Raw genomic sequence first — 12,198 nt, 5'->3', positions numbered from 1 at the left:
AAGCAGTTTGCTCATCTCAGAACACCACCTGGACAAACAGATGCCACTAGGAGACACCTCCAGGAACAAAGAAGCTGGCAAATACTATTTCCCTCCCCAGCCCCATAGCATAAACAATGGTTACCTGTGGGAAGCAGCACAGTACTGACACTCATAGCTTAACTTGCTTTCACAAAGCTCCACCAGGCCATGCCACTCCCAAATGCTTCAATGGATCCACCCCTTTCCAGTCACTCTTGCCTCCATCCCCCTGCTCTGGGCCCTCCCCCAGAAGACCAGCACAAACACAGCCAACGCCACATCTGACCTGAGCATTTTGTAGGTCCTCAGTTTACATAGTGGTGGGGGCTACTCTCAGTTCTCAAGCAGACCACCGCACACCTTGCTGACCACAACAGGCAGAGAGGGACTCTGCCGACAGCTGAACTGAACAAACAATAGGGCAAGACTCAACAGCAGAGCAGACACAACACACATAGAAGACATTCCCTGAAGCTCCTGGCCCTGGGTAACTACAGAGCCCTGAAGGACCTCTTCTTCATAAGGCTATTATCATAGGAAAGTCAGCTACTTCTCTTGCTCTTAACAGAGAGAAATAGATACACTAAGTCAAACAAAATGAGAAGACAGAAATACATTTACCAAATGAAAGAACAGGACGAAATCACACGATCTGACCAAAGCAAAACAGATGTAAGTATTATGGCTGATAGAGAATTTAAAATAAGTATCATAAAGATACTCACTGGACTTAAGAGTGGAGGACATCAGTGAGACACTTAACAGAGAGTAAAAAACAAACAAACAAACAAAAAACAACCAGAGATCAAGAACACAGTAAGTGAAATTAAAAATATACTTGATGGAACAAATAGCAGGCTACATAAAGCAGACAAATTATTTAATGACCTGGAACACAGACTAATGGAACATAACCAAACTTAGCAAAGTAAAGTAAAGATAATTATGCAAATTGAGAATATTCTTAGAGAACTCAGTGACTCCAAGCATAATATCTGTACTATAGGATCTCAGATGAGGGGCAGGAAACTTATTTGGAGAAATAATAGTTGAAACTTCCCTAATATGAGAAAGGAAACATATCCAGATTGAGGAGACACAGATATCCTTCCCTCCCCCCCCAAAAAAAAAATCTCTACCCAAGGAGGTCCACACCAAGACATATAGTAATTAAAATGTCAAAAAATAGTAAAAGGAAAAAAAAAAGTAAAGCAATAAAAGATGACAGTTACATTCAAAGGAACTCCATAATACTAACAATGGATTTTTTTTACCAAAACTTTGCAGGCCAAAGGGAATGGCAGGATATATTCAAGGTGCTCAAAGGGAAAAAATCTGCAACCAAGAATACCCTATCCAGGAAGGCTATCACTCAGAATAGAAGGAGAGATAAAAGAGTTTCTCAAAGAAAAACAGAGCTCATGACTACTAAAGCAGTCCTATAAGAAATATTAAAGGGAATCCTCTGGGTGGAAAGGAAGATCCTAAGTGAGAACATGAAAATAAACAAGCAGTAAAAATAACCTTTTCTGTAAAAACCAGTCAAGGGATTCATTAAAGAAAAGGATGTAAATTATGATGCTATACACCTAAAAAATGGGAAGAAGAATGAACTTAAACTAAAGTGACCATCAATGTCATATAGACTGCTTTACTAGAAGATGTTATATACAAACCTAATGGTAACTACCAATCAAAAACAGGTAATAGATATGCAAGGAATAACGAGAAAAGGTTTGAAATAGATCACCAAAGAAAGCCAAAAAATCATCAAATACAATCAGGGAAGCATCAGAGAAAATATACAGAAACAACCACTAAACAAGTGACAAAATGGCAATAAACACGTATCTATCAGTATTTACTTTGAATGTGAATAGACTAAGTGCTCCAATGAAAAGACACAGGGTGGCAGGATAAATAAATAAATAAACAAACAAACAATCAAGACCCAACTATATGCTGAATAAAAATAAATAATATAGGGGCGCCTGGGTGGCTCAGTTGGTTAAGCGACCGACTTCCGCTCAGGTCATGATTTTGTGGTCCGTGAGTTCGAGCCCCACGTAGGGCTCTGTGCTGACAGCTCGGAGCCTGGAGCCTGTTTTGGATTCTGTGTCTCCCTCCCTCTGACCCTCCCCCGTTCATGCTCGGTCTCTGTCTCAAAAATAAATAAATGTTTAAAAATTGTTTTAAATAAATAATATAAAAACTAAAAAAGCAATAGAACAGATCAATGAAACCAGGAGCTGATTCTTTGAAAAAACTCAATGAAACAGATAAACCTCTAGCAAGACTCAAATAAGAAAATTTTAAAAAATTAACAGATGACCCAAGTAACAAAAATTTATGGAAAAGGAGAAATAACACCACAGAAATACAATTTTAACAGAATATTATGAAAATATTCATCAATATCAAATATTAATATCAAGTAGAAAATTTGAACAGACCAATCACCAGCAATGAAATTCAATCAGTAATCAAAAAACTTCCCAAAAATAAAACTCCAGGACCAGAAGCCTTCACAGGTGAATTCTACCAAACATTTAAAGGGGAGTTAATATCTATTCTTCTCAAGCTATTTCAAAAAATACAAGAGGAAGGAAAACATCCAAATCCATTCTGTGAGGCCATTATCACTCTGATACCAAAGCCAGATACAGACGCCACAAAAAAAAAAAGAGTATAGGCCAGTATCTCTCATGAATATAGATGCAAAATCCTCATAATATTAGCAAACCATATCCAACAATATGTTTAAAAGATCATACACCATGATCAAGTGGGATTTATTCCTGGAATGCAAGAGTGATTCAATATCCACAAAATAATCAAAATGATATGGCACATCTGTAGGACAAAGTATAAAAACTGTATGACCATTTCAATAGATATAGAAAAAGCATTTGACAAAGTATAGCATCCCTTCATGATTTAAAAACAAAAACAAAATCTCTGCAAAATAGGCCTAGAGGGAACACATCTCAACATAATAAAGGTCTTGTATGAGCAAACATCATACTCAATGAGGCAAAACTAAGAGCTTTCCCCCTAACATCAGCAACATGGATGTCCACACTCACCACTTTTATTCAATGTAGTACTAGAAGTCCTAGCTACAGCCTTTAGACAAAAAGAAATAAGAGGCATTCAAATTGGTAAGGAAGGAGTAAAACTATTTGCAGATGACATCATACTACACATAGAAAACCCTAAATATCCCACCAAAAATCTACTAAAATTGGCCAATGAATTCAGTAAAGTCCAAGGACACAAAATCAATGTATAGAAATCTACTGCATTACTATACACTAATAACGAAGCAGAAGGTGAGATTAAGACAAAAATCCCATTCACAATCATACCATAACAATAAGGTACCTAGGAATAAATTTCAATGTGAAAGACCTGTACTTGGAAAACTATAAAACACTGATGAAAGAAATTCAAGACAACACAGAAAAAGGCAAAGACATTCCTTGCTCACAGGTTCCAAGAAAAAAAAAAATCGTTAAAACATCTATATTACCAATGCCATCTACAAATTTAATTCAATTGCTATCAACATACCAACAGCATTTTTCACAGAACTTGAATAAACAATCCTAAAAATAGTATAGAACCACATACACACACACATACACACAAAACCTCCAATAGCCAAAGCAATCTTGAAAATGAAAAACAAAACTGGAGTTATCAAAATTCCAGAGTTCAAATTATATTACACAGTGGTAGTAATTAAGAGTGCAGGGGCACCTGGCTGGCTCAGTCAGTAAAGCATCTGACTCTTGATAACAGGGTTCTAAATTCAAGCCCCATATTGGGTATAGAGATGACTTTAAAAAATAAAATCTTAAAAATAAAATAACAGTATAGTACTGGAATAAAAATACACATAGATCAATAAAATAGAAAACCCAGAATTAAATGCACAATTACATGGCCAATTAATCTTTGACAAAAGAGGAATGAATATACATAAAAGGGGGAAAAGACAGTCTCTTCGATAAATGGTATTGGGAAAACTGGACAGAGTATATGCAAAAGAATGAAAACGGACCACTTTCTTTCACAATATACAAAAGTAAATTCAAATGTTTAAAGACCTAAATGTGAGTCCCGAAACCCTAAAAAACACTTCAAGAGAGGGCAGGCAGTAATCTCTCTGACACTGACCATAACAACAGTTTTCTAGATATATCTTCCGAGGCAAGGGAAGAGCAAAAAATAAACTACTTGGACAACATCCAAATAAAAAGTTTCTGCACAGTGAAGGAAACAATCAACAAAACTACAAGTCAACCTACAGAATGGGACAAAGTGTTTGCAAATGACATCTGTTAAAGAGTATCCAAAATATAAAAAGAACTTAGAAAACTCAACAACCGAAAAATAAATAATGCATTTAAAAATGGCAAGACATGAACACACATTTCTCCAAGGAAAACATAGATGGCCAAGAGACACATGTAAAGATGCTCAACACCACTTATCATGAGGGAAATGTAAGTCAAAACTACAATAAGGTATCACCTCAAACTTGTCAGAATGGCTAAAATCAAAAACACAAAAAACATCAAGTGTTGACAAGGACGAAGAAAAAAAAGAAGCCTCATGCACTGTTGGTAGAAAAGCAAACTGGTGCAGTCACTCTAGAAAACAGTATGGAAGTTCCTCAAATTTAAAAAAGAACCACCCTATGATCCAGTAATCACACAGCTGGGTATCTACCCTAAAAATACAAAAACACTAATTCAAAGGTATGCACGGACCCCTATGTTTATTGCAGCATTATTTACAGCAGCCAAACTATGGAAGCAGTCCAAGCGTCCATCAACTGACAAATGGATAAAGAAGTGGTACATACATGCAGTGGAATATTAGCCATAAAGAAGAATGTAATCTTTCCATTTGCAAAAACATGGATAAATCAAGAGAGTATAAATAAGTTAGTCAGAGAAGGGCAAACACCACATGACTTTAGTCATATGTGGAATTTAACAAAACAAGGGAAAAAAGACAAACCAAAAAACAACTCTTAATTCTACAAAACCAACTGATTATTACCTGAGGGGAGTTGGGAGGGAAGAATGGCTGAAATAGGTGAAGGGGATTCATCATGAAGAAAAGAAGGATTTAAAAAGTAAATAGAACACAAAAACATATATACAAATACCGAATCACTACGTTGTACACCTGAAACTAATATGTCGATTATACCTCAATTAAAAAAAAGCAGACAACACACACACACACACACACACACACACCATGGAGTCTCAGTTTCTAAAACTGGACTTCCATTAATTTTCCAAGTGGCAAGAAAGCAACCCAACTTAACCACAAAAATCTACTCTCCTTAAGATCAACACATACAAATCCACAAAACAGCTTTCTTTGAAATTCATCTGACATTATCACATTTATGTTGACTAACTTAACATTAGCCAAACTAAGAGTGAAACCTGAATTAGAACGCCAACACATTAATAAGGATATATATTAGTATCCAAACTCTGCAATGCTTTTTATTAGTGGGACAACCCATTTCCTTCCTAGAGGAGATTTATACTGGCTGCCAGTTTATAATACAGTTTCAATGGACAGTGAACCCTATCGAGGAACAAGTCATTTTAGGCAGTGTCCTCTACCGCAGAAAACTTGAGAAACTTCTCCAACTATGCAGAAGGCTGTGCCAGACTTTGTTCAAATGTATCAGCAGAGGAACTCCCACTCCTAGCCCACCATCACCATGAATCTGAAGAAGCATGGCCAGTGTTCGCCTAGTATTTGACAGTGTTTGTCTTACTTTCCTTGTATTTGTCATTTTAGTTATTCAGCTAAGCCAGATTAACCATTCTTAATGAGTTTCTTTCCTTAGATATTTGGAACCCGAAGTAAGCTTAACAGCAGGAGTTTTTACTTCGTACATAAGACCTGGGAACACATTTTTTTAGACAGCAAAAGAGCAGAGTTGATCTGTAAAGTGTATTTTACAACTTAACTGCCAGGGCTTTATGCCTCCACCACTACCATGGCCACCTAAGTTTTCTTAGAGCAATATTTAAAAACTCTGGTCATACATAAATCAATAGTTACATAAGGCGCTAGTACCCTTGATCTCAGTTCCTTGTTAGTATGCTGAGGGGCAAAAAAAAAGCTCTCTTCAAATTATAAATCTTTGGTTTAACAAACTTCTATTCCCTCTACAAGGCCAAAAGCAAAGTTTCAAAATCCTAGAAACATTTTTAATGAACTTCTGAAAGACTCTTGTTCCTAATACAACCTACCAAGTAGTAGTTTTGATTGTTTTAAACCCAAACGCACAGATCCAAACGACCAGCTGTATCATCTTAATAGAGGTGGCATATAAACATGTATATACATACGTTTATACATACACATGCAATGTTTAATGGAAATATATGCACATACAACTGACTGATAGACTTTGTCCAGATAGAGCCATAGCCAACGTCTCCCAGATTTGGGAAGGTTCAGAGAGTCTTTTGAATGTCATTTAATAATTAAGAAATGTCAGGGTGCCTGGGTGGCCCAGTCAGTTGAGCATCTGACTCCTGTTTTTAGCTCAGGTCATGCTCCCGGGGTCTGTGCTAGGCTCTGCACTGAGCACGGTGCCTGCTTAAGGTTCTCTCTTCCCCCTCCACTGCTGGCACTCTCCGCCTCCCAACACACACACACACACACACACACACACACACACACACACACAAAGATATTTCAATGGCTTACCAGAACTTGACTAAACTAGAAAATAATATTTTCCCAATGTCACCTGAATTGAAAACAATCCTGAGTCTCAGTCAACTCACAATACAGACTCTCTGAAGGTCCCCTCTAACTTTTCAGTCATTTAAGAACAGGTGCTTTAATATGTACCATGTTGTTTAAAAAGTAAAACAAAACAAAACAAACAAAAAAAAAAAAACTCAGGGTGCCTAGGTGGCTCAGTCAGTTAAGCATCTGACTGCAGCTCAGCTCATAACCCCACCACTCAGTGAGTTTGAGCTGGTGTCAGGTTCCATGCTGACAGCGCAGAGCCTGGAACTTGCTTCGGATTCTGTGTCTCCCACTCTCTCTCTCTCTCTCTCTGCCCCTCCCCTGTTTGCTCTCTCAAAAATAAAAATTAAAACATTAAAAAAAAATGGGGGGGGGAACTCCCGTGAGTTGACCTTAGAAGCGAAGGATCTCATCACCACAAAGTGCAGTCTTCCTCTCAACTCCTCTATGGCCATGGAACCTTCACTCAGCCATTGGCTGTGCTGAGTCAGAGAATAAGCTTCAAGTATTTTGATAGTGAGCTAGGAGTTTAACTGTTTCTTTTTAAGGTTACAACCAGTTGTTTTTATTTCGATTTGTTTTGAGCTGTCTACCCCACCTTCCGAAGCATCCTGTACCTCTGATTCCTGAAACATTCCAAGATCTGGGGACTTCAACCAACTTGCTTCTCCACAGCTGTTCCCATTTTCTTGGGGACTGTTAAGTTTGATTGATTACCATCCTGTTCTTCCAATGTTTTGTTGTCATCTTTTATCTACTCCAGCTCTTCTTACATTCATTTTCCCTTGTGTGACTATACTGTTTTTAGTCTCTTTGGGTGGATAAATACAACAGTGAAAATAATGCCATTTAAACCTGTACTTAACTAAAACAAAGACGAGCCACATTTCTTTACATTTCCCTATCCCAATTTAAGAGCTGTGGACCAAACTTCAGAGGTGAAGTCTCTCGTATGCCATAGTTTTTTCTCGGTTCAAAATTCCAAAGGACAGATCAAACTATGAGGGTCATTTTTCAGTCAGTGAGTATCTTTAATTTCATAGTCAAGATCAACTAATAAAGATTATTCACAACAACCTCTCTATTAGTGAGATGGAAAAATCTTGAGAAAAGAAAGTCTTAACTTCTGCGAGACAAATGAACTTTGAAATCAAATTAGAGGGCAAGGAGAGCGGACACTATCCTAAAATAATCTCGATGATTGACAGTGGTGACACCCAATTACATCTTTTCTGATCTGACGCATTGAGAGTGATGCTTCCCCTTTAATATGTGGTAAGCATGCGTCATCTTGCCAAATAGCAAAACGTAAGAATTTCATACATTTTATGCTTCCATCTCCTTTCCTTAATTGAACTTGCATAATTCAAGAGGATGAAATAACCTAGGCTTTTTAACACCATGCTCTAGGAAGTCTATTAGCAGTCAAGAGAATGCCCTTCCTTTAGCAAATGGCTAAGAAGCACCCATACCTAAACCCCTGTAATGCAAGATTTCCAAGGATTTCCTGAAACATACCCCAAATGCCATCATCCCTTAAGTTCTTCAGGTATTTTAATAGTGACAAAAATGATCTCCGATGGATTTCAAAATGGAAGTTTCTTTAGTTACTATTAGAATTTTATCACTGCTGTTAGCAATACAAAACACATGTTCCTCATCTTCCATTAAAAAAAGGCATTCCCAGAACATTTTTACTTCAAAAGATTTTTTCAGTAACCACCTATCTCAGTCTACCCCAGAAGATGCAAACGTGCTGATGTTAATTTGCTTCATAGGAAAGAAAACTGAACGTATAAGAGACTATACTCCCTTATGCCCAGTTATTAAGCAATTAGGTTCTGCTGGCCAAAATCCATTGTGTCCTTTAATATAACCTACATAAAGGAGTTATGTTGTCACGGGGTCTAACATACTGTAGTACTGTAGTTACATGATTCATACACAGAGAAAAGGTGGGCTACAAGAGTAGGGAAAGCACCTGAACTGTTTCCATGTTTGTTTGAGTTTCAGATGTGACCACTGGCCTGATTACCCTAATCAAGGGTGGTTATGACTCTTCACTCTTCCATAACCATATCCAACACAACGTGGACCCTTTGGCTTCTGTGGTGTGTGCAAGCATGATGGGACAGGAAGAAGAGCTTTGCTGGGTAATAGGCTAACAGCCTTGAATTAGCAGCAGCTCATTAGCTTGGTCTTCATGAAAGCCACCTGCAAAGGATATACTAAAATAATGTTATCCTTCTTGAGACACAAAGGACTCACTTCAAGGTTTAACATCCCATCACAGCACCACACTGGCTTCAACCCATAGCAACTCATCTAGGGACCTGTGCAACTGTCCTGCTTCCTACCCCTCCAGACTCACCCCACGCTCAATCATACTACTATGCGCTATAACAATTAACAAACCCCCTCTCTATCTCACTACTGCGCCTCTAGTCCTCGCCCCAATTCCACACGTATTGGCCTTAACAATTTCGCACCCTTAAATCTATATCCACCGGTGAAAGCCTCGGATTAAGTTTTGTCCCTCCGTCCACCTTCAGCACTTCGTAATTAACATAGGATCTTAAGAGATATTCAGTTAATGTACATGAATGGATAAAGTGAACAAAGGCCCGTGAAATGAGATGTGTGAGTAAAACTCCAATCCACGCATGCACGGAGAGCACAAAACATTAACAGAGATTGAGAAAGAGGCAGACGGGCAGGAAGACTCCTGAAAGAGCTTGTCATTAGGCCCCAGTGGGGCCACTGTCAAAACTAAATGCCTTTTAGTTCCAACCCATGCTCTCCTTAGTCCAGCTCCAGGAGCCGGGCTCTCCACCACCACGTCGACGGCCCGGGCACCGAAAGGGGTCTGTGGAGCAGCCCCCTCTTGCGTGCAGGTCTGTTAGAGGATCAGAACCACCGGTCCCTGAATTGCAGGGGAGGACGCAGCCCAAGCCAGGGATTGAGCGGGCGGAGTCGGCCCCGCAGTCCGCCGAGAGAAGGCGCCAGCGCGAAAGCAGCACGAAGGGCAGGTGCCGCGGGCCGCCCTAGGCGGGCCGCACCAGGAGCGGAAGGCCGGGCCGGGGACCGGGGGTGCGCCGTGCGCCGCATTACCTCTCCAGGGCCTGCAGCGTGTAGCTGATGAGCGGCCTCTCCAGGACGGGGCAGAACTGCTTCGGGGTGGGGACGCCCATGCGCTCCCCACTACCCCCCGCCGGCAACACCGCAGCCACTGCGGGAGCGCGGCGCCCAGCTGGCCGAGCCTCGGCCCGGGCCGCGTTCAGCGTAGAGGCCGAGGGTGTCTGGTCCGCGCCGAGGGAGTCGCACAAGCGAGGCCGCGGCGCGGCGGGCCTGGGCTCCATGGCGGCGGGCGGCGCGGCCTGGTTCGCCCCGGGCCACAGCGCCCCGCTGCGCTCGGGCGCTCGGCTGGGGTCACCGGGAAGATCGGGGGGGAGGGCAGAAGAGGCCTGACGGCGCCCACCGGAGCCGCGGAGTCCGGGCCGCTGCGTGTCCCCAGGGGACGCTCCAGCTGCCGAGCTTCCTCCTTTGGCGTCCGCGGCCTCAGCGACGAGCCCAGCGCCCCCGGCCGGGCTGCGTTTTCGCGCCTCCTCGCTTCTCTGGCGGGCCCAGCGGTCGCCTCGGGTGGAAGTGTCAGCCCTCCGTAGGAACCTACGGGTCCCATTAAACTTAACAGTTTTTGCGTAGGCTGTAGAGGTCAGGACTTCCCCCCGCCCCCAGTCCCTCTCCCCTTAAGGATATTTGGATTCAGGTCACAGGAGGGGACAGAAAGACCTCGATTTCTGACTTTGATTCAGCTCGTAAGATTTCCTGGTTCCACCTCGAAAAAGACAGGTGGCCAGGCAGTGTTATTATGAAATATTAACCCAAACTGCCACGGATCCCAAATTTGTCTGCAAATTGGAACTACCTGGGGAGCTCAGAAATTGCTGACACCTATGTCCCACGCTCAGAGACTGGGATTTAATTAGTCTGGTGTGTGGCCCGAGTTTGGGAATGTTTTTAAAGACCCCCAGGTAATTCTAATGAGCAGGCACGTTTTGGACCCACAGAGCCAAAGCAGTAACACTAATAATTGCTGAACAAGCGACACACATTAGCTCATTTAATCTACAGGAGAACCCAGCTATTACTGGGGTTTTGTTGGTTTTGGTTTTTTGTTTTGACACAGAGAAAGAAAAAAGGTTGTAATGTTTAAGTAACCTGTGTAAAATTACACCTCTAACGGCAGAACTGCCGTAAGGCCCTTGCACAGAAGCACAGCCAGAGTTGAAGAATTCCAGGCCTGGAGGTATGCTGCCCTTAGTACTATTCTTGGTGGCAATGTTCACCATAAAAATGTATCTAAGTATTTGGAATGTCAGAGCCCATCGTATTAGGTCCCTGGAATGTAAGCTCTAGGAGAGTCGGGTTTTTACTTTTTTGGTGTGGGTTCTATGTCCAGCACCTGGAATATAATAGAAGCTTAAAAAATATTCAATCAGTAGTTCATTCAATACATAAGTTAATGATAATTGAAGTATATACTAATAAATATTTTCTAATTCATATTTATCAATCTTCAACCAACAATAGTTAATACAAGATTCATAAAAATTGAATCTTTTAAGTGCTGAAAATATTATCAGTTTATAATATCCCATCCAATTCAGTATTTTTACTAATTTTTCCAAATTGAGATTAAAGCATACATAATTAAAATATGATTTTCCCATCTGTTTTTATCAGAGATTGAGCATGTTTTTAGTATATTCAATGTACTTGTATTTTCAATACTCAAGTTTCAATGCAGAAGTACTTTCAATACAAAAGTAACAAAAAATTACTGTTATTATAATTAATGTTTAACTCCGTTACAGTTTCAGTTTGTCAGATCATTGACTCTTAGCTGAAAAATAAGCACCATAATACACCTGACTTTGTACCATCACCACCACACCTGTGTCTGGCCTGTACTAGGAATTCAATTAATACCTGTTGACTGGATGGATAAATGAATAAAGGAATGTATACAGAGGCAGGAAAACAAATCAAATAATTGTTCCAATTAATATTGATCTTAAACTTCCCTTTTTAATCTAACAGTGGAGTTAAAGCTAGTTTTCATTTTGTTAATCTTCAGCAAAAAAAAGCGTAGTAATAAGTCTTAATTGCTATATAATTATACATAAATCTTAATAAATTTTAACAATAATCTTGTTTTATTGATTTGATTGTTTTAAAGCAAATATATTAATTTTGCTGTTTACTATGAATCCTTAGATCTTTTATACTTTATGTTAACAATATTTAAGACTTGTATTGAAAGAAAAGGACAGACTGTTCATTTGTCTATCACAGTATGGGAAACATTTT

General features: G+C 40.1%; 1 protein-coding gene across 3 annotated transcripts in view; it reads right to left on the bottom strand.

Annotated features, from left to right (window-relative positions):
* Positions 1–10,692, bottom strand: part of CRPPA (CDP-L-ribitol pyrophosphorylase A) — a 345,176-nt gene extending 334,484 nt beyond the window's left edge. For 2 of the 3 annotated variants that reach the window (XM_040472524.1, XM_040472525.1), the window contains exon 1: positions 9,940–10,692. In XM_040472524.1, the coding sequence (XP_040328458.1) occupies positions 9,940–10,187 (248 nt within the window). In that variant the 5' untranslated portion in view covers positions 10,188–10,692. The remainder of the gene's footprint in view (positions 1–9,939) is intronic. The other variant, XM_040472523.1, reaches the window with a different exon arrangement.
* Positions 10,693–12,198: the final 1,506 nt, after the last annotated feature.

The sequence above is a fragment of the Herpailurus yagouaroundi genome, unplaced genomic scaffold, assembly GCF_014898765.1.
Source record: "Herpailurus yagouaroundi ecotype Mexico unplaced genomic scaffold, PumYag 100, whole genome shotgun sequence".
Taxonomy (NCBI): Eukaryota; Metazoa; Chordata; class Mammalia; order Carnivora; family Felidae; genus Herpailurus; species Herpailurus yagouaroundi.
The sequence above is the reverse complement of the archived record's forward strand: the minus strand, read 5'-3'. Positions and strand labels throughout refer to the sequence as shown.